Below are 24,370 nucleotides of genomic sequence, written 5' to 3'. Positions count from 1 at the left end.
AAATCTAGAGAGGAAAGAAACAGGATCTCCTTATTGAAACAAAAACAGTAGTTAAGAAATTGAATTTGTTGAACATTTTATCTCAAAATTTGTTTTCTTATACTGCATTTGTTCAGTGTTAGCATTTGGTATTACTTTAATCTAATAGTAGCATAGTGTGTGTGTGTGTGAAGTAAAAAGCCAATAAAGCCCTCAAAGAAAGGTTCCAATAAAGTTACTCTTTCTATAAGTAATAACACTTATTTGTTTTAAACAAGTTCTAACCAGTTTAAAAGTTTCAGTACTGAACTTTTCAGGTGGAAATGTATGTTAATAGGAATTAAGGTGTGGTGAATGATAGATTTAAATGGAGGAAGATCACAAGATGCTCTAATCCCATATGAAGGAACTGGGGGAAGGAGAAGTATATATCAAAACTTGTATAGCATTAATACTTGAAGCACATATTGTTTACTAAAAAACTATATATTTGCACATAAATATGATATTAGGACTCCAAACACTGAATATTTCAGTTCAAAATCTGTTATCAGTATCAAGTGAAATCATATTATGCTTAAGGTCTGTTGAATTATGGAACATCACTGAAATGTATTATTTTGGTTATCTTCTTGCCATAAAGACTGCTGAGAAACAATGTTGCAACCATTGTTCAGCTGAATGTCATGCCTAAAATAGTATGCGTTCCTGTATTCATATGTGAATCCAAATTAAAAATGTGGCGAGTATGTTACAAATTCCAGTATCTAGTCTTTATTTTTGTTTGTCCATAATTCAAGTACCTTCTTGATACTAATTTAATTTATAGGTACTGTTGAACAATATTGATTTAGAAGAAGTGTTTTGGAAAGGCTGTTTATCAGAATGATTTCTGGTTTAAAAGCATTGGCAATGATATGAGAATTAAGCACTTGTATTCTCTGATATGTGCATGTAGGAAGATTAGAGGTGATTTGATTCAAGCTATCAAAAGATCGAAGGATATGAATAAATTTCTTTTTATAGTGTGACTGGTTTCAAGAAAAGTAAGGTTTGAAACAGTTATTTGAATATTTAAAAGAAGTAAACACAATTAGGATTTTTTCAGCAATACTTAAAGTCAAGGATGGAACAAGGTTAAAGAGAATGCGTGATTCCCTACAAATAATCACGTTACTTTACAAACTAATAATGGTTTTCTGACTGACTTGATGGATTGCTTCATTTGTGCTGTTTTATTAATTATAGGTGCTTTCATTAAAATTTTGTTCAGTAGTAGGGTGTACTTTATTCTGAAAGATTCTTTATCTAAAATAGAATATAACTTGCAAAGTGTTGGAAAATTAAAATATTTTCTTTCCAATTATATTTGTTGAAGCAATAGGAAGATTAAAAGTGAAACACGTTTAATTTCTAAGAGATAAGGTTAGTTACAAAAAATGATTTGGATATGTGGCACCTGTGTTTCAACTTTTAAAATCTTATTTTAGGTAATTTTCTTAGAATTAATTTCTTCTCACCTCATGTTGTTGTCGAGAGGGCTTGCTTCTCTTTTTGTTGTATTAAAATGTTTTAATATAGTGTTGCTTGTTGTTATAATTGCATATTTGACCAAACAGTAATTACAGATTTAATTTGGATGCAATAGTCAACATTTTTATGGCATTTTTACTGTAGATCTTGGAAAGGAAAATTTCCTAGCTGAGTATCTTATCACTGGGACTATTGGGGCTACGCTTCCATGCAGCTACGATAAAGCAGGGTGTAGAATATGTGAGTAAAATTTCCACATTGCAAATTACACACCAGAAGTGAACAAAAAATTGTTGCTTGGAAATTCACATTTAGAATAAAGAACAAAATGTAGGCCTAGTTTGAGAAGGTAGATTTGAAACAAACGTATTTTATATAATTAAAACTCTAAACAAACGTATATATCTAGAAATGGAAATTAATACATCTAGTGAAAACTTTGTTAATGCCATTTAATCAGATGAGAATCCATGTTTTTAAAAAACAAATATTGATTAATTTTTTAAATGTAAGATTTTTAAGTTCTTACATATCATTGACCTTGGCAGCTATTGTTGCAATGTTTTATGTTTGTTTTAGAAAAACCAAAACACATTTAAATTTAATGACTTTGTATGTATAAAAATTTACTTTACATGGTACTGTTTTTTACCATTCAGCAAGAACACATTTATTGATTATTTTCCAAAATCTGAAGTGTTAGATATCTTAGAAATATTTTGCCTGCCATAAAATTAAATTTAACCAGACCAAGTACCAGATACGTAGTCACACAAGAAATTTGCAAATCTGGCCTCATAGAAAAACATTACAGGGTACCAAAAAGCATGAGGGTTTATAGCAACATATGATATTGCCTGTAATAAAGAGTGGCTTCTGTCTAGCTACCATTGTGGTCTGTGATACAAAGATAACATCTAATGGTATTGAAACACACTTGCACCTGTCCTGCAACAGTAGTGACCATTTATGTGGGCTATTCTTCTCACATCTCCTCAAAGCATGTAGAATTCACTCTGTTGGTTTTTTTGGGCACCCAGGTTTTAAGTAAATTTGTTTCATAACATAACCAGATTGCCATCTCATTTACTGTGGAATGTAGTTTGCAATTTTCACATGATGTCATGGGGATCATTTTATGTTTGTTTACTTACTTTTAGACTGTATGTAATGAAGTGTTTTGGAATATACTGAACTTTTAAATTACAGGGTTATGGAAACACAGTAAAACTATTTTTCGTTTGTTATTTTTGATATAAAGCTAATGGCACCAAAGTGTAACCAAAACTGTAATGAATAATTTTATAAAAAATCAAGTTTCTTGGAACCATTTTTGGGTAAGACACCAAATATTTGATTGTGGGTCATGTATCTGGCACTTTATGTAAAGATAACACAACATTATTGTACTTGTTGTATAGGCAGCACCAGATAATGACCAGAAGGTATCATGTTTTAAGTGACACTTTATGTAAAGTTAACACAACATTATTGTACTTGTTGTATAGGCAGCACCAGATAATGACCAGAAGGTATCATGTTTTAAGTGACACTTTATGTAAAGATAACACATTATTATATTTGTTATGTACAGCACTGGCCTCTGTTATAGATAGTGATCAGAAGATATGTCTCAACAAAATCCTTCAGTATTGGAGCAGTGTTTTGTAAATGTTTAAAATAATTGTTTTTCTTTGTTTTATTTTCCAGTGGTAATGAAGGTAAAACTTCATAAGAAAAATTATTCCACCCTGCTGAACCAAAAAAAATTTGTAACTTACTGGATAGAAAAGTTGGACAGAGAAACCAGTGGAAGGAAAATATCACTTTTGATGGACTGTACTGGTTGTGATCTCTCAAATATGGTGTGGTTTTCATAGTCTATTAAGTACAAAAACATGTTGTGTAATTGAAATCTTATAATCCCAAAGAAAAAAGCACATAGATAAATATTTGTAAATATTTGTTATAAATTCTAGGTCAATGTTGCAAACAGAAATTAATGGCTGATGTTTACATTTTATCCATAGGGGTTTCTGTTGCAGTAACAAAAAATAAAGTATATGCAAATAAGATTATTACAAAAACGTTATTTCAAAACGTACTTACGTCCTCTGACACTACAGTTGTTACTCAACTCCCAGTTTCCCATCTTTTGTCCATCTGAGCATTGGTCTGATCTTTTCTTGCTTGCATCAGTCTGTTATACCCCACTTAACTGCTCTTGGAGTTATCTGTCTTGTGACAATTTCCACCAACATCATATGTTTTCTGTCCTGCTGCTGTAAATAAGCACTTTATTCAGACAAAGTTGTCACTTTTTCGTGACAAAGCATTCACTAGTGTATTTCTTTGTGCTATGATCACTGAAAATATTTTGACAGTTATTCATGTTACCTAGTTGATTTTCCTTTTCACAAAATCCTCATTTGATAAGCTAATATATAATATGGATTCCTGGATTATCATTTCTGATATGAAGGCAAATCAGGTCTCTCCTCTCCTTCATTGAATGTGTTTTGTTTTGGGTCTTTCCCCAGTTGCTTTTCAACCTACTTCGTAATTGATTGCCAAAAAGTATGGGAGTGAATGCTGCCTCAGAGCCACCAGAAAGAACACCAATGAACTAAATATATAGCAATTAAAAGAGTCTGAGGCACCATCTCATTACAAATAAGGTCACTGACAGTCTCAACTGAGAATGAGCCTCTACCCTTGATTGTTAAGTGACACCAGATGTTAGGGTTGTAGGGTCATAGTAATCAATACTATGCGACAACTTCCTCCTTCTTTTCCACAATGCCAGTTTCATATGTTTGGACACTCAGATTAGTTTTTAACAAAAAATATTTTCACACTGTGTTTTATTTTATAAAAATGTCTAATGGTTAATGGTGTCTATAATATTAAGTCAGAAGTCAAGGAACTTTTGTGAAAATAGTCTGGCAAAATTATATTTCACTGTGAATATAATATAAAAAGTGAAATTGGGCTGTATGGGAAGTGTTTCTCATGTGATTGTGTTTATAGAACATGTTTTATATTGGATAAATTAATATTCTTATAGAAATAAGTGCCACACTCGTTCACACTTTTATTATTGCACTTGCCATTATATTTTACTTTTGGTGAGTATTCGTTTTACATATTTTATGATAATAATCAATAAAAAATAAATCATCCTTCTCATCTTCTTTGTACAAATGATGTTAAAAATTTTATTATTGTTATTATTATCCCTAAAATAAAAAAATAATTGATTCATATAAAGATTGATTATAAAGAAATTAAAAAATGGGCCAACATGAGTAAAATTGTAATTCAGAGTAACATTTATTATACTAAAGATATCTCAGATGAAATTAAACTCATTTTATGCACTATAGATAAAGAATAAAATTAATCTGAATAAAAGTTCAGAATTGAATGTTTTGCTTTTCAGAAATAAAACTGGAATGAGGATTTTCAAATATAATAGTAATTACAGGAAATTTTCTTATAATTTGAGTGGCCAAATATGCTAAGTTCACTTAACATCACCTTTTGTTTTTTTATGTGAAAAAGCGTTTTTGTAAAAATGTCCTCTCCAGCCAGAATTTAAATATCCGTCCTTTCATTTTCAGTTGACTCCTGAAGCATAAAATTAATGAGAAACAATTTCATGTAAAGTACTACTTGAATTCTAATATTAATTCATGATGTTAGAACAACATATACAAAATTTCTAGACCCTATGACCTGAATGCTTCTATTTTTTTAATAATGTAATGATTCTGCACATGACAGTGTGTCACTATGTAAAGACATGTAATTCCATTTCAGGCACAGTTTAATCCACAGATTCAAATCAGATATGTTTTCACACCTCTTTTCTAGAATATAAAATTTAGTTTGCTTTAAACATATGAATACTAAAAACAAATATATACTCCTTGCTTTGCAAAGGAATATTTAAGATCCACCAACTCCAAAGAGATAAAGAAGCAAAATAAATTTGTAAAACTTATGAGTACACTTATTTACTCAATGCACTTCGAGAAAATGAAATGTCATTAGAACTGAGAACATTTTCACAGTTACTGGACCAATGAAGAAATTGAAGTAAACATTGTACTAGCAGTATTAGTTTTATTGGTTCTCCCAAAATTGTCAGCTTGCTCTATTTTTCTATCTTTGAATATTATTGCTATATGACACATTATTTTTGTTTAGTTTTTGTAGTCGGTATTGTAGCAGCTGAAGAAGGTTTTATTTGGTATTTCTAAGATTGCTTTGTTTTTCTTTTTTGAATATTATTGGGTCATGACCTTCTCATTTGGTTTGCATGGTTAGTTGAATAGACCCCTGCTAGTACAGCAGTATGTTTCCGGATTTACAATGCTAAAATCAGGGGCTTGATTCCCCTCGGTGGGCTCAGCAGATAGCCCAATATGGCTTTGCTATAAGAAAACACATACACACACACTGGTTAGTTGAAATGTGTATTTAAATGTCCATAATTTGCATTTTTTTGGTATTTTTTTTCCATCTTATTTTAATATTGTGATTTATCATAACCAGTTATTTCTACTTTTGAATGGTGATTTGTATTTGGTAATTGATTTTTTTTATTCTTTTTGTAAAATAGGATAAGGAACTGATCATGTACATAGTAACCCTATTTAAATACTATTTTCCTTTTGCTTTGGGTAAGTATATGACTCACCTTTCATGAATTTATTTATTAGAAATTAATTTAAACTACTATTTCAGACTCTTATCCTCTTGCAAAATGTATGAATGTGATTTATGTGATTCCTGAAGTAAAAAATTGGGTGCTGAGCTATTATTTTTTTTACTGCTACTCAGAGTTGTGTAAGATTTCTGGAACTGAAAACAATTTTTAAGTGCAATTTTAATATACATAATAAAACTATTGTACATATAGAATCACCAGTTGTTTAAGTTAAGAAATGTTTGTTTAGTATAAGTGGATTTTTCTCATTTTAAACAGTTACCACTGGATTTCTTTGTGCTATAGTAATTTGTAAAGTTAATATAAGTCATTGAATATTTGTATTTCTTTTACCAAAATAGATGTTGTCAGATTAGGCTTAGTGCTTTTTAAAATACCAGAAAATTAACTTTCCATAGCATGCATTGAGTTATTGTCAAGGCATTGCTTAATGCCAGATATTTTTGTTTTATGAAGTAATAAAGTGAGTGTCTGATAAGTGTCACCAGTGACAGAGGGAGTGTTCTGAATGTTTATAATTTCAGAATACATTTTCTTTTGTTATTTTTAACAATTAAACAGTAATAATCCTTGTCACTTAAAATAAAAACGTTACATTAAATTAATAATATTGTTTTTGTTTTGTTTCCTGTTGAATTCGCTTTGGCAGATAAAAGCTTTAGTAAATTAAAAAATTAAGAAGTAATGTTGAACATAAACAGGCCAACAACAACTTAGTTCATTTGCAGTTCTTTCCATGGATTATGAAACAGCAAACTTATTATATTTCTTAAGTACATAACTAATATTCTCTTTTGTTTGGATGTTCAATGTGATATCTTTACTCCTGCATTACTTGGAATTAACATGGTGAACATTATGGTAAACTGTACTTTAGTATCAGACTGTTCGATATGAAATGTTGGATTTCCATGTGCAAATTTGAAACTCCATTTTTAGTGGCTGAAAAAGAAACATTATTGTAAATTTGTCAGAATAATATAGTATACTATCTGGTTCATTTCAAACACACAGCGTTGGTTTAGGAGATTTTGTTCTGGTAAGACAAGCCTTGAAAATGAGCATTGGAGCTGCCCTTATACATCCATTAATGTGGAGGAACTGAAGGCTTTAGTTGAATCAAACACCTACCAAACCATGAAAGAACTTGCAGACAACCTTAATGTTAAATATCCGACAGTTTCCCAAAATCACGAAGCAATTGATAAGGTGAAAAAGCTTGATATATGGATACTTCACGAATTGATTGAAAAGCCATCAAACGAGATGAGTTGAAATTTGCTCCTCACTTCTTGCGCCCAACAAAAATCACTTGTTTCTCCATAGAATTGTCACTTATGATTAAAAATGGATTCTTTATGACAATCAACAACAATTTGAATGGTGGCTTGGCTATGAAGAAGAATCAAAACCAGCACTTCACCCTTAAACGTTTATGGTCAATGTTTAGTGGTCATCATCAGGAGTGACCCATTATCCCAAAAAGAAACAATCACAGCAGAGAAATATTGTTGTGAACTAGAAATTATGCATCAGTAGTTGCCATAAAAATATCCAACAATAGTCAATTTTAGTGGACTCATGTTGCTTCATGACAATGCTCAACTTCATGTCTCATGCATTACTGTCGAAAAGCTAAATAACCTTCAGAATGAAATTTAAATCATTTACTATATTCAACAGGTCATTCCGTGAGAGATTATCACTTATTTGTTTAAACATTGGGACATTTTTTAAAGGATCAACTTTGCAAACCAAAAGTCTGTTGAAACTGCCTTCAAAGATTTTATTGCATTAAAGAACATCCAGTTATTTAAAGGTGTCATTTATAAACTTGCAACTCATTGGTAGAAAAAGAAAAAGCTTAATCAAATAAATTAAACAACAAAATTTCACATTTTCCTTTAAATATCTGGCATTTCACATGCAACAACTTGAGAATTAAGAGTAGAAAAAGTAAATGATTTGAAAGGATTTTTTTAAACATTATTGCTTTAACTAAAATTTATTGGGACCATAATTTTTGAGGCAAGTCACAATTCCTAAGAGTATAACATATGGCATTTTTGATGAACCATTTTTGAAACATTTGTTTGAGTATCTTTGTCAAAATTATAACAGCACTTTAGTTACGCTTTTCTAATTTATTTTAAGAAACCTTTATAAGGTATTAAATGCTTTATTGAGAAGTTTTATTACCTTTTATAAAGCAACATCTGATCAAATTGTTTTGCTTTATTTCTCAGGTTACATATATATCTATCAAATGCCTTGGTTGTTTAAAGGTATGTTTGTTTTTGTTTTTCATATTTGTCCCAGCAAACATGTAACTAAAAATGTAATTTACTTGAGAAACTTGTAGTTGCTGTAGATGGTTACGTTATGGCTAGGCCATTTTTACATATTTTTATTTTTGTATTATAGACGCCTTGTATTTGCTTGTGATTTGAAATTTCTTTTTAGGTTGGGGTTAAATATGTTGGTTAAAACTCTATGAACTTTTACCAATTTGTTTTGCATTACATGGCAGGTATTAGATACTGTTGAGTATCTATAAGTAGCTACTATGTAAAGTCTAGTGATTGTTACTTATTGTGGTGTGAATTTTAACAGCTGTGATGTGAATCTAGAGTAAGGTTAATGTTAATCTAAATGTGCAAAGAAGTTAATGTAATGGGTATAGGCCATAACATGTACTTGATTCTATTTATTGGAAATATATGGAAACTAAAAGAATGGTTACATTGTTAGGAAAGTGAATTCTAAGTGTAATTTCAGCAGACTTAGTTTAGGAATCTGACCTAGTGATCATCTCAGTCGTGCTAAGAGTGTACTTAGTGGATGTTTGAAGACACTTTTTATTATTTCAGCCTTTTGGAAGATTGTAAAGATCAGGCTACCAACGAAAACAACCAGAATATTTAAGTTTATCAACAAATCGTCTATCAAAAATTATATAGCTCCTGACCAGCTGCCTCTCTACCTGGGAGGTTCTGTATGTGTACTTTACTTTTTTATATTTTTGAATAAGTTTTTCAAGTGCAAAGTCTTTGGCAGTTATTTTCTACTTTTTTGTCTGTTTTCATTCCTCTGTGTGAATATGTAATTACCAAAGAAAAACAAACACTCAAAATATTTTCATGATGTAAGCTGTTAATAATAGCAGCACAAAATGTGTATTTAAATGACATGTTGAAATGTATTGTTTGTATTTATAATTAAGCTTGACAGACTAACAGAAGCATCGACTTATATAATTAAACCATATGTACTTCATTTAGGGAAGTTCATATTTTTTATTTGAACTTTGCTGAAGTGACACCAAAGTTGTGTATATATACCTGCAAATCAATTTGTAAATTATTGATTGAAGTTGTATAAATAAAACTGTGTCACTGCAGTAAGTATTTATGTAAGTGTTTGTGTATAAATGAATTGTAAAACTTTCTAATTAAATACAGATCTAAAGGTGTTATTTAATGAGATAATGCATATTAATTATATGGACTACAATTTCCAATTATTTAAAACTGTATCTGACATGTTTCAATGAATAATGATAGATTTACTTGGAAAAGATTACTGCAAAGATAACAGTAAATCAATTATGCCATCTTCTCAGTATGTAATAAAATGTTCATTGATTCAAACCAGCACTCTTATAAATTTAAAAAATAGTTTTTTTTTTTTTTTTTTTTACATAGTGTACCCTAGATTATGCTATAATGCAGTCAGATAGCAAACAAAGTGAAAAAAAGGCAAGTATTAATTTATTGGGTCTTTTAATGTTTTCTTTTTATTTCATATTATTCGCTCTCTTGGTTTAGCATAGGGAATATGTAATTCACTAATAAGTTTTAGTTCAATTGGTATGGTAAAATTTATTTATTGGATACAAAGTAAGAAAACAAATTCTGATACAGTACATATCTTCTCTCACAAGATAAACTTTTTTTATTCAATGCTCTGCCCTCTGTGTACGAACTTTATGCATACCACAAGCCTTCCACTTCTCTCCCTGTTTAAATTACAATATCTCACTATATTTCCCGTGTAAATTATCATGTGTCACCTCTTAACCAATTGTAGCATGATATGCTCACGTTACTTGACTCCCTCTACAATCCACTATCAAACCATCACTTCTCATTTGACACTGTTAGAATTCATTTGCACCCTACTGTGTGGTTAGTGCTTCCAATATGATAAATAAGTTTCTTAAACATAAAGTGATTACCTTCTGTCTTTATTTTCATTCATTTCACCAATGATAATATTTATCAGTTCATTCTTGTAACTATATTTTTCCAGTTTAATTTCTTGTGCAGTGAACTCAGAAGTTCATGTTACCACTTTGGGAGTCACACCAGCATTGCTTTTAACCTGATGGTGGATTTATCTGCTTTTATTCATCAAGAGATCGAATGCTACATGGGTCAACTTTTGTCCCCAGACATTGGCTAGGTTCCTCCTAAGTTGGCTGAATCTATGCAGAAAGACGAGGACTTTGATCCTCTTTTCCAACCTCCAGAGTGTGCCCTTTCTTCTCCTTCACAGCCTGGGAAATCATCTTGACCTAAATTGTTCTTTACCAATTTTGTTTCTCATATTTGTAGGAATTTGTCCCTTTCGCCTATCTCTTATTCACCATGTTTTTTGTTGTTCCTTGAAGAAGCTTTTTACTCATTTTTTGGTTTTTCATCTCTCCTCTGATATTTGAGTACGTGCTCATCAGTTTGTCTAACAATAAAATAAAGAAAGCAGCATTCTTTTCTCCCCTTCAAGGACTTCTGATTAGTTCACTCTCTCTTATCATTGTGGAAACTATCCGTTTTTAGATCAACAATTATTAGATTCCTTGTCACCTATTTGGAAGGAGGTGTTCTTGAGTCAAATGTTGGTCTTAACTATGCTCAATATTCTCACCAATGTTTTACCCTAACCACCTTCTTATGGTGTCCTCCTTCTATTCATTTTGTATCTAAGATTCTCCAGAGCAATCCTGAGGGATTTTCTGTAGACATCCATACCTTTCTGACTTCCACTTTAGCCCACATTGCATCTTTGGCTCTGATGTTACATACATGGTTACTTTATTGTTGGGATATTAATCTTATATGATGGGATGTGGTTTTGGCTCAGGACAGTTTACCCTCTATGTAACTTGGGGATTTATGTCTGGCACCTTTTTTGAGACGCATTTATTTTGTTCAGTTCCTGAATCTATTGAGCCTTAGATGAAATCTGTTAATTAACAAACCCACCCTTATGATTTTTGTAGCTTGGCTGTCTTGATAACCTTATATGCCTCCTATTCTTCTTTCCTGTCCTTACACGTTTTTTATAATCATGGGTACGTCTCATCGGTTTCCTCAATGACCTACTCCTCCCATCCCCACCAGTACCAGTGACTACCTTTTCTGTTTGGGTTCAGTGGTTGCTTGGCTTGTCGAGTACTTTTCTCACTGGCATTTTATTCATTTTCCCCATCTCCTGTTTGTTCTTGTTTTCGTTTTCTTCCATGACCAACTCGCATCTGTCAGAAGCAGTTTGAGCATTAATTTTGCAGTGGGCAATCAAAATAGTTCCCTATTAGCTTTGGGCCATTACTCTGTGGATGAAACCGTATTGCATACCAATGTTCTTGAACTTCTAGCCACACATTAGGCATTGCATCAGTTTCTCTTTCTTGTCTGCCATTGCCTGATGATTGTTCATTTGGACAATTCTTTGGTGGTGGCCCATATTAACCAAATATCTTTTTTTAGACATTGGATCTGTTATACTGGGCCAATGCACATCACATTCACCTCATAACATGTCATGTGCCTGGTGCTTTCAGTTTAGTTGTGTACTCTGACTGGATCTATTTGTCGAAGTGAACATTTGATACTCTCATTTGCAGGGCCTTTGTGATCGGCAGGGTTGTTTCTAAGTGGATGCATTCGTCATGGGCCTCAGTACCATGTTGCTCGTCATTTGGTCATCAGTATTCCATCCACAGGCTTTGGGAGTCGATGGCTTCAGCCAATATTGGCCACACAACCATTCAGTTGCCTAATTAAGTGAGTTCTCTTGTCTACTCCATTCATTGTCAGATCCTCCTGACTACTTCCTACTGGCCAGTTCAACCTTGTTTTCAAAGGTTATAATGACTACTCCTATCCCATTCTGACATTCTTCTACTTTCCCCCTCCCTTCTTCATCAGTCTTCATCCCATATTCTACAGCCTACATAAACTACTTTTTCACGCCAAGCTTTTGTTATATCTTTGATGAGATGATTTGGTTTTACGCATCAAGTTGCTTCCTTGTTAGCTTGTTCCGTAAAATTATCTTCCACAGAAGTATACCAATGCAAGTGCAAAATTTTCTACTATTGGTCTACTAAAAGTGGGTTTTCTGCTGACAAGCCAACTACAGATCATGCTGCAGAACTTCTCACCTGGGCCTTTCCAGATATCGGGTGGCCTTATCCAAAACCTTTCATTTCTAAGTACAGAAGTTTTCCTTCTCCTGTTCTTACCAATCTAATGCATTTGTTTCTTTACTTCTGCTTGAACCACTTTCCTTCTGTCCCTTAAACCATATTTCCTTTTCCTTTAAGCCTGTGGGCATCGACATTTGCATTTGTTTGCTTTTGATGTTTCATGTACTCTTCACTACCCTATGTATCTTTTCATTTAACCAAATTATTCCTTTCTTCTCAAGACTTTAGTACCTCGGGAGGGTTGTTCCTCCTTTTCAATTATTTCTCTTCCTTCTATATCCGATCTTTACACTCTACTGGATGTCGATAGACTGGATCTGTGTCAAGTCAAGGCTCTTCATTGTTTAATAGCTTGTATTGCTACCTTTCAGAATACATGTATTCTGACATTATATTCCATGGCAGTTTACCTCTCATCATGTTCTTTCACCTTTTGTCCTCACTAGTTTTATCTGCCTTTTGGTTCTATTGGTCTATTTTTCCCTACATTCTTAGTCCAGTACCTTTTTCCAGGCTTCCTTTCCTCACATTCAACAACTTACTTTTCTCGCTTCTTGTTTTCTTCATCCAATGGAGGAGATTCTACTGTCTGGCATGTAGAATACTTCCATCTTCATCGTATGACGATTTACACTTCATTTACCACCTATGGTCATTTTTTAGACTTCGATGTGACTGTAACTGATAAGTTTTTAATTATATTTACTTTCATTCAGGAATTTTTAATCATTTTTACTACTTTTTCTCATGAATCTCATCAAGGGTAAGTGGCATCTGACAAGGTATTCTTTAACTGTAAATTTCCATCTTATCTTCCATGGCTTCACAAAGTCAAAGTTCAGATGGCACAAGATCGCATGACAGTGAATAACATTTTGATATTTTGCTTCACAAATAGGCTATTTCTGGACTTTCCCATCCATGGACTGCATTGGTAAAGCAGAAAGGAATTGTTGCCAATCTATGTGTTATGGGTCATAGTGGTAGTATGTGGCATTGTTACACTTACATCCTTGACTATCCCTTCATCTCTTCTTATGGGGATGTTGTTGCCTTTGGATAATACTGGTCTGTGCCACATTTGGGGAGTTGATTCCATATGATAGACATCTGTTCAATACTAGCTGTTAATATCTAGATCGGTGGATTCTTGGATTTGAAGTGAAGACAGTATGATAGTGTCCCATGAGATGGTTTTGGATGTAATTTGCTTATGAAGTATGGTCTGCCTTGCCTTAGCTCCTCTGAACTCAAGGGAACATCCTTGTTTACCCACTTTACTCTTGTGGGACTGAGTTACCTTTGCTTACTTTGGTTAGGGCCACTTTCCTGTCATGTTCTCTCCCACTCTGATATACCCCTTTCAATTTTAGCACTTATGTTTTACACATTTCACATGTGTATGAAGAGAAATTATGCACATCTATATCTCATTATCAAGGGTATCCTTTTGACACTTTCAAAGACTCTCCTTCTCAGTGTAGGAATATATTTAATATTGTAAGAGGAGGTACATACCATATCAGAAGTTATAAATTTCCTGCACTGAAAAAAAATGTATTTCTGGTAGGTTATTTCCTCCATCACACCTCATCCCCACTACACTTGTGCTGATACCTTCTATCAAACTTTGAAGTGATGGTGTGGTAGAGGAAACCACATGTATCACATGAGCATATCATGCTGCGATTAGTTCAGAGATGATGCATGATTAACAATTTAAGAGACATGTTGGAACATGAGTGAGGAAACAGTTCATATATAGAGGGCATCACAGTAAGAGAGTGGCAAATCTCATATAAGTTTGTTTACTAATCATATTCCTACCTGTTTTGTTTTTTTCCTTTTTTTCAAACATTATCATGAGTTATGCTGAATTACACTAATTTAAACGAAATTTTAACCAAATTACTATGGATTAAATATATATACAGGCATTTCTAAACACTCAAACCATATGTGAAACTCTTAATGTTGGAAGAATAGGTAGATGTTTATTTTGTTTGAAAAGTATTTTAATGTAAAAATGGTTTTAAGATAACTTGAAAATAAATTTCTCTGAACATTTTGTTGCAGCAGAAGTGTTAAGTTAGACCTTTACTTTATTTTGATTGTTTTTTATTAAAGTACTGTATTTGTACATATTATCTTAACTTGTTTGGAAAAACTTGTTTACTATGATAGTTACAAAACTTGTTGTACTTGTCAAAAAGTGAGCTTGAATTCACTGTTTTCCAATAAAGGTGCTTGATGTTTTTTTTTAATTTTAGGTCCATTTCTTGGAAGAAGTTGAAATTCAAGGATCTGAAGGAAACTTAGGCTTTGAGCAGGTAAATTTTAACAATTTCCTGAAATACAAGTCTTAAATAAAATGGCTAGCAGATATGAAACAATATTTTAATCATCCATTTTAGATAGAAGAACTGCCACTTTTTAGAACAATTTATATAAGTTGTTTGAAAAATTATTGTAAATGTATGTATGAAACTACTGGGTTGGAGAATAACTGGTAAAACCTGGATAAATTTGTATTACACCACAGAATGTGTATTATGTTTTCAAAAATGGCAGTACATGAATAACCAATGAACAAGGGAATTAGTTTTGAATGATATTAAAAACAAAAAAGGTTTTCATTAAACAGTTCCTGTAGTTGACAACATAATGTTCAGTATGCACTAGAACATAATTTAGTGTAAAATGTTTCTTACTGAATATATTAAATTTCATAAATACAGCCTATAGGAAAAGAACTAAAAAAATATAAAATATTGTGTTTACTTGAATTTACACAAAGACGTTAGAACTGGATGCCTCAAGTAATTCTAGCGAATGGGCAAGCTGTTTGGAAGACTTAGTGGACGGGCCTTTACAAGAAAAAATAAAACCTATACACGAAGAGGTAAGTACCTTCATTAATATTGAGTAATGTACAGCAAATTTACAGGTCATTTTCATGCTTAAAAATTTAATACCATTTTATTCTCCACTTGTATGGCATTAATTATAAAATACACAGTTGATCAAAATAAATTCTTTTCTCTCCAGGGATAGGTGCATTCTCTTTAAAATTCTTAGGAACTAGAAGGGAGTAGGTCTTCTTTATTTACATGTAAACAAATGCAAAATTAAAGAAGCCTTACTTATATTTATATACTTATATACTTAATTTAGTGTAAAATGTTTCTTACTGAAGATATAAAATTTCTTGAATACAGCTATAAGGAAAAGAATTAAAAAAATAAAATATTGTGTTTACTTGAATTTAGATAAAGTCCACAGAGCTGGCTGCTCCTAGTAATACTAGTAACAGGGCAAGCTCTTCTTTTATGAGATGTATACCTGAAGACCATGGCATTCCTCCCCCACCACCTCCTTTTCCAGGGGATGCCATTATCCTTGGATCATTGTTGAAGGTCTGGTAAGTTTTAGTTCCTGTTTAAAGTTTTATTTGATAAAATATCAGCCATTTTGGAAAGTATTAGCTTTTATTTTGCTGGAAATTCTGTATGTAAATGTGTTATGTGTTTCAAAAGTAAATTATGTGTTAGTCCATATATAAAACACTATACATCAAAAAGTTTTATTATAAAGAGGAATGTGCAAATATCAAGTATGAAAATGTTTGAAAAACACATAAACAAGTTTAATATCCTTTGTGAAAGTAATGCTTTGTATTTTACTTTACGAGATATTTACAAGAACATTTTCAGAATTTCAACTACTAAGTCTTTTGGTCAAAAATAATGTAATATTTGTTAATTATGGTGCATTTTGATGTTATGTGTCAATTAACATAATATTGTCTCTAGCCCAGCAACAACACTAGTCTTTCATGAAAGTATTGACTATGAGTCTGCTCCTGTGTGCCTCACCCTAACCAACATCACAAGCAATTATATTGCATATAAGGTAAACCAAATTACCTTCTTATTTCATTGAGGATGCTACTTTTTTATTGTATGTCTTTTAAAATAAAGAGATGGAAGATGTAATAAAAAAATGTAGACAGCTATTTATACTTCAACAGATGCTCATTTTTAGTGTCAGAAACTGTGAAAATTGCTATGTAATTTCATTCTAGAATTATGTATGTGTGCATTTATATGTGTTTAACACTTGTTTTCCTGCAGTTGAAGACAAATAACGTAGGAATATTCCAAGTTAAAAGACCAAGTGGAATAATTAAGCCAGGAGAGTTTCAGAATGTTCGCCTTCAGCTGACTAGAGGTTGGTGTTTGTAACATGCTGTGTAACCTTGCACTTCATTGTTATGTAGGCTCTGCGCAATTTTATTTCTTCTAATAGAGACAGATTAAGAAATAAAGATATCCATAAAATGTGAGTTTTAGTTCACAGGTAAAGATTCTTGAATCAGAATCTAGACAATGTAACAAGCAAATATGAACCTTCCTGACACTCAAGCTTTATCCAAAGTTAAAGATCCTTGAATCATAATGTAGATAATTTAAGTAAACCCAAACCCAAACAATATAACAGGACAAAGTAGATTGTAGTTTAATATAAATATCATATAATAAACATCTCATTCTTTCACACATTTTAGGAAACTTAATGTTTTCAAGTTGAAGGATATTCAATGAAAAGATTTTATTTATGAAAAACAAATGAAAACTGATTTTGGGGTTATTTCACCATGTTCTAAACAAACTCATTAGTATTTGTGAATTTATTGGGTTTTTAATAAGCAAGTACAGCACTTAAAAACTTCTTGGAGGAAAATCATTATGATTTTGAATGAAAGAGCACCTATTTGACCTTGAAACATGAGCACAAGTTTCGTTTAATGGATACTTAGCCAATCAATGTTTCTCAATTTGGTTTTTATGTTGTGATATAATTGCCTACATTTCAACTTGAAAAAGTCATAAGATAGTGATTGAAACACATTTTTTTTGTTTTCTGTTCTTTTCAACTGTATAAAGCAGTATAACTATCAGTTCACCACAGACTGGCATAGACCTAAACAAAGTGATAAAAACTAAGCTAAATGATATGTTACTAGAAAGAAAAACGTGTATGAACAACTTCTGCCACAGTTACACTACAGATTCTTTTTTGATTTTCTTCCTCATTATATTTCAATTAAATTATAATATTACAGTATAGTAGTGTAAAAAAATAGTTGTTGGTAATGAAGGTAAGATAGGCTTATTTAAATCATTTTGCTTCCAACCAAATCAAATATCATTTCAAGCATACTGTGTTTGTACCCTCGAAATATCAAAATAGAAAAAAACTTTCATAGCAGATCATAGTTCATATGGCCATGTTATCGTATTTATTGACTTGCATTCAGAAGTTTATTGAACTACTATTTTACGAACTTATGTCCATGTGTTTGGAATTACACTGTAGATTATTATTCAAACTTTAATATTATATGTCAGTTAATTTCTTAATTTAAAATAAATATACATTTTAGCTAGTCACTTGCTACACAAATGCCAACCATTACGATTTTGTTGTATGCATTGCGACTTGTTGCAACACGCAAATTATTATATATCATGTAGGCCGATATAATAAAGTGATAAATTGTTCCCCCAGGTCTTGAAAGGGGTGAAAAGAAAATTTCTAGTGAGATGCAAATAAATTTTGATCATAAATAAAAGACATCGTTCAAATAGCTACTTGCGATAATCATGTTTGTGCTTGAAATAAAAAATAATTTTATCTCCAACCTCCACTAATAGTTTGAGTGCGGTGCTTCTCCATACCAGATTGGGGGGGGGGATCTATAGTTACGTCATCAGTGCTTGTCAGCCAATCAGCGCTCGCCTAGATGGGTCTTTCTCGTTTTATAAGTGGCATAGAAACACGAATGCGATCGTTCACAAGTGGGTTAAAAAGAGGTCTCGTTCACCAGATTGTCTTGTTTCTGATAAATCTAAAAGGACTAAAACTGTGAGAGGGCTCTGTCTACAATCATTACGCTCATGCGTTAATTATGCATTAACATAAAACCTTTTGGTTAGCAATTTCAAAAAAGTTTGATGGCTTAATTTTTTTTTTTCCTTTTTGCATGTCAGTGATCATAGACATAGTGAACTTAAAGACTGTGTTTTTGCAAATCAAAAGAAATCTAATACTAACAGTTTTATGAAACAGAACTTTATAGGAAAGGTTACAAGAATGTAGGAATATATAAAACCGGAATTTAAAATCCTCAACAAAGATATGCATTTGTAATTGTTTCTCAATCTTTTCGAATTTTGATAGCTTCGAATTCATAAAATAATACATGTATGAAACTGAGATATTTTGTATCAGAAACGATATAATCCTGAAGTTTGAAACTGTTACATTCAGTTTTATTGTTTGCATTTAAAGAAGCCATACAACAGATGCATAAAATTGACTCACCAGGAATGATTTATAAAGTGTAACATAGAACTTTACCGTCGTGAAGCTCATGTTAGATGATTTCTACTTGTACTTTACAGTAGTATTTTGACAATTTTCACTGTGGTATAGCAGCTCGTAGAATGGCTCCAAGTTTTTTTTCAAATAGAAACTTTGAGTTCACAGCTCCATCTCTTGAGCCATTTGAAATGTAATTAAAGTTGTGGCTATTGAGGTTTCTCTTTTGATTTTGTATATTATTTTAGCAAAAATTCAATAATTCTTCTGAAATGAAACTTCTATCAGTAAGTACAGTTAGGTCTAATGTACTTTAGTGGAAACATAATTAAAATAGCTGTGAGAGTAAAAAAAATATGTATTTTGTTTAAGCAGTCCTAAATGTTTATATTAAACAACCAGTGCAGCATTACTTACTGTTAGCTTCCATAGGAAATCGAGAAGAACACTTGATAGTTAAGTGAGTGACAGCTGGTATCACAGGTTAAAGATACTTCTTAAGACATGGGAAGTGGCAGATGAAGGGGTAAAAAGTGGAACATAGTAAATCGCCACCATACAGAAAATATTTTAAAGATATGCTGTATAAACATCCATAAAGACAGAGATAAATGAAAAGTGAAACATGGAGATTCAGTAAATTAATTTCAGCTACTTTGTGCTCATTTTGCTATGTTGCAACCTTTTGTCTTATCTGTATGGAAGTTTTAACACCTTTTTTCATTTATACAGGATATAGTGTAATAATGTTGCTTATTATGTAGTCAACATTGTTATAAATTTGTATAATGAATAATTTTATCAAGATTATCAATCAAACATAATGAACGACATTGTTATAGATTTGTATAGTTGGTGGTTTTATGAAGGTTATCCTTCAAAAATAATGAACAACATTGTTATTGATTTGTATAATTATTGGTTTTATGAAGGTTATCTATCAAACATAATGAGCAACATTGTTATAGATTTCTATAATTAATGGTTTTATGAAGGTTATCTATCAAACATAATGAACAACTACATTGTGTTTGTGGCAAGGTGATACCAAGAAACTGTGAACATGACTAACCTAGATGTATTTATGGTGATTTGTATATTCCAGTAGATGTATATATGGGTTCTGTTTTTGGTTGTTGTTTTTTACAAGTAATGTTTTTATTACTTTACATAAAATTAGGCACACACTGTGGACTCACAGACATATTTATTCTGGAAGCTGTAAAATTTGAGGAAAATGAACCAACAGTAGAACAAATAAATAGCATTTGGGAAACAAGTTCTCCCAAAAATATTTTGAAACATAAGTAAGTGGAAGACACAATAATATTGTAGCTTTTCAAATAGGTTTAGTTTCTGCCAGTATACATCCATGTAACTTTTATGATAAATAATAAAATTAGTAGAATATCCCTGTTTAATCTCATCAAAGCAGTCACTCTTCACATATTCCACTGTGTGTTTAGCTTCCAGTTCATTTTCATTGATTACAAACTTAATAATTTTATCAGTCAAGATGTGTTGTAAAGTTTCATTGGATTGTGAGGAAGTGTATTTTTGTAAACTCTCTCTATATAATTTTAACCTGCTTTGACTGCTTGATTAAACTATATTGTCTTATAAGATAAAGCTGACTAAAGCTGTTATTTATTCCTGGAAATTCCAATTGTCTCTCTCCCAGATGGAAAAGCCTATTGATATATAAAGAAAAATAAATTCAAAATATTTGTTCATTGTTTCTCAGGTTCAAATGCCTTAATTTTGAATTTATGTGGAAAGATACAGTCGACAGGCACATAGAAGTCAAGATAAAACCTGTACAAGAAGAGGTAAGCACCTTTATTAATGTTGGCTTCTAACTTTGTTTTTGAGTAGTGTACAGCAAATTTACAGGTTATTTTCATGTTTATAAATTTAATACCATTGTATTCTTCACATGTATAGCAGTAATTATAGAAAACACAGTTGATCAATATAAATCTTTTTCTCTCCAGGGACAGGCACATCCTCTTTAAAATTCTTAGGTTGTAGAAAGGAATAGAGCTACTTTGTTTACATGAAAATAAATGCAAAATTAAAGAAGCCCTACTTATACACGAACTAAAGCCATAATAAAACCAATATAAAGGAATATCTTTATTCCTGTACGAATTAATAACCTAACATCCAACTGCAACGCCCCCCTACAATCCTGTATTTGTTTATACTCTCGTTTCAAAGACAAGTGCCCATAAACAGTCAGTTGCAAACTTTCTCTGTTAACCAGGTTGAAACACCGATTATTCTGTGTTGTAGATCATTAGTAGCCGTATGTGGCATTGTTACAGTTACATTCTTGACTTTCCCTCCTTCTCTTCTTATGGGGATTTTATTGCCTTTGGATGGTGGTAGTCAGTGTGACATTTGGGGAGTTGATTCTATATGAGAGACATCTGTTCAATACTAGTTGTTAATTTCTAGATAGGTGGATTTTTGGATGTGAAGTGAAGGCAATAGTGTTCTAATCTTACCCTACCATAGATGATAGTGCCCCATGAGAAGGTTTTAGATGTGATTTGATTACCAAGTATGGTCTGCCTTGCCTTAGCCACTCTAAACTCAGGGACACATCCTTGTTTACCCACTTTACTCTTGTGGGGCTGAGTTACCTTTGCTTGCTCTGGTTAGGACCTCATTCCTATCATGCTCTCTCCCATCCAGATATGCACCTTTCAATGTTTGCTCTTTTGTCTTAACATTCCACATGTGTAGGAAGAGAAGTCGTGCAGATCTATATCTCATTATCAGGGGGATCCTTTCGACAATCATATACCCCCTTTATTACACAATTATTATCTTGAGTTTTGGTGAATTACACTGATTGAAACGAAATGTCGTTTGGAGAGGAAATACAAATTTTATCGAAATTATTATGGATTGAGAATATATACAGACACTGGCTGAATTTCCTAACCACGTGTGGAACTATTAATGATAGAAGAATGGATAGATATGTCTTTTTTATTGGTTTATTTTGTATGAACAGTATTTAGTGTAAAAATGTTTTTAAATCAACTTGAAAATAAATTGTTTTGGGTAACGAATTTCTCTGAACATTTTGTTGGAGCAGAAGTATTAAGTTAGATCTTTATTTTATTTTGATTGTTTTTTTCTTAAACTACTATATTTGTAAACATTATCTTAACTTCTTAGAGAAATTGGTGTTCCATGATAGATACACAACCTGTTATACTTATTAAAAAGTGAGCTTGAATTCACTGTTTTCCAATAAAGGTGCTTGATTTTTTTTTTTAATTTTAGGTCCATTTTCCTGAGGAAGATAAAATTCAAGGGTGTGAAAGAAACTTAAGCTTTGAGCAGGTAAATTTTAACAATTTCGAAAAATACAAGTCTTAAATAAAATGGCTAGCATATATGGAATAATATTTTAATCATCCATTTTAGATAGAACTATCACTTGTTTTAATTTATATCAGTTGTTTAAAAAATTATTGTAAATGTATGTATGAAACTACTAGGTTTCACGGAAAGATTTGTATTACACCATAGAATGTGTATTGCCTTTTAAAAAATGGCAGTACATGAATAACTAATGAATAACAGAATTAGTTTTGAATGATATTATAAACAAAAAAGGTTTTCATTGCACAGTTCCTGGAATTGTCAACATAATGTTCAGTATGCACTAGAACATAATTTAGTGTAAAATGTTTCTTACTGAATATATTAAATTTCATAAATACAGCCTATAGGAAAAGAACTAAAAAAAATATAAAATATTGTGTTTACTTGAATTTACACAAAGACCTTAGAACTGGATGCCTCAAGTAATTCTGGCGAATGGGCAAGCTGTTTGGAAGACTTAGTGGACGGGCCTTTACAAGAAAAAATAAAACCTATACACGAAGAAGTAAGTACCTTCATTAATATTGAGTAATGTACAGCAAATTTACAGGTCATTTTCATGCTTAAAAATTTAATACCATTTTATTCTCCACTTGTATGGCATTAATTATAAAAATACACAGTTGATCAAAATAAATTCTTTTCTCTCCAGGGATAGGTGCATTCTCTTTAAAATTCTTAGGAACTAGAAGGGAGTAGGTCTTCTTTATTTACATGTAAACAAATGCAAAATTAAAGAAGCCCTACTTATACAAGATCTAAAGCCACAATTAAGCCAATATAAAGAATTAGTTTATTAATTAGTGTAGGAATAAAGTAACATCCAACTGCAATACCTCCTACAATCCTGTATTTGTTTATACTCTTTTTTCTGAGACAAGTGTCCAGCAACGGTCAGTTGCAAACTCTCTTTGTTAACCAGGTTGAAACATCGTTCTCCACTTATGAATAAACGTGTTAATACCCATACCAGATGTTCTGATATACACTTCAGCAAATTGTATCTCAGAAATGGTATGGCATAGTGAGGTAAAATTGCACAGGGTTAGGGAGCCATGGAGATGGAAATACTACAGTTGTTACATGGTGCCACTTTTCATGATGCATGATCAATCACAGTAACTTTTCAATATGCAACTCCTTCACCATCCAGAATGTATTGGTTCTCTTCAACAATGCACATTTCATCTGGTATGCTGACTACTTCCCAGACAATTGCATCTTTTATATCTTTAACTGTGTGTAGCTTCTGGCTTCAAGATACTCCTAAAACTCATATTTGGTCTGGTAAATGAGGTCGCCATTGACGTAGAAAGTGATGTGTAAATGATTTAGTCTGTGTAAGTACTCCTCCCAAATGTGTTTATCAATAACCAGAGGGTCACCATCTGCATGAAAATTGTAGTGTCACATTTGTTGCTGCAAAATGAGGGAACCATGCTGATTGTGTAAGCATTTCATGGTATTGTGCAAGTGTGCAGTCCTTCTGAGAAGTAAGGTAATTTAACATAAATTACGTATTATAATATTATTATTAGTCAGGCAAAGCATAGTTTTTATAGCCTTCTGTGTTATTTGGTTACAGAGCCATAAACTGTAAAATCAGAATCTTCTTGCCATGCCCACCTGCTACATCTTCTCTATAACAAATTGCTAGTAGTTCTTTCTGACATTTGATAGTATGTTAATTATAACAAACAAAAATACAATGAAATGCAATATTGTGTTATTTTCCATTCGGAAAATTGTCTCCTTAGTTTTCAGTTCACACTTTATTACCATGGTCAAAAAATTGGCAAACCTTGAATAAAGCTAGAGTAGAAAAATAATAGATATAAAATGTT

General features: G+C 31.9%; 1 protein-coding gene across 1 annotated transcript; it reads left to right on the top strand.

Moving 5' to 3' along the window:
• Positions 1 to 1,352: 1,352 nt before the first annotated feature.
• On the top strand, positions 1,353 to 23,023 carry LOC143227358 (motile sperm domain-containing protein 2-like). The gene is made up of 15 exons (XM_076458812.1): positions 1,353 to 1,752; positions 3,223 to 3,377; positions 6,140 to 6,200; positions 8,494 to 8,532; positions 9,118 to 9,242; positions 9,952 to 10,005; positions 13,636 to 13,782; positions 15,008 to 15,067; positions 15,535 to 15,639; positions 16,007 to 16,158; positions 16,550 to 16,649; positions 16,871 to 16,967; positions 20,866 to 20,950; positions 22,422 to 22,481; positions 22,927 to 23,023. The coding sequence occupies exons 2-13, from the start codon at positions 3,228 to 3,230 to the stop codon at positions 20,919 to 20,921; spliced, it is 1,146 nt and encodes a 381-aa protein (XP_076314927.1). The 5' UTR covers positions 1,353 to 1,752; positions 3,223 to 3,227; the 3' UTR covers positions 20,922 to 20,950; positions 22,422 to 22,481; positions 22,927 to 23,023.
• Positions 23,024 to 24,370: the final 1,347 nt, after the last annotated feature.

Source organism: Tachypleus tridentatus, chromosome 9 (assembly GCF_004210375.1).
Source record: "Tachypleus tridentatus isolate NWPU-2018 chromosome 9, ASM421037v1, whole genome shotgun sequence".
In the NCBI taxonomy this organism is placed as follows: domain Eukaryota; kingdom Metazoa; phylum Arthropoda; class Merostomata; order Xiphosura; family Limulidae; genus Tachypleus; species Tachypleus tridentatus.
This window is presented reverse-complemented; position numbering and strand designations above follow the sequence as displayed.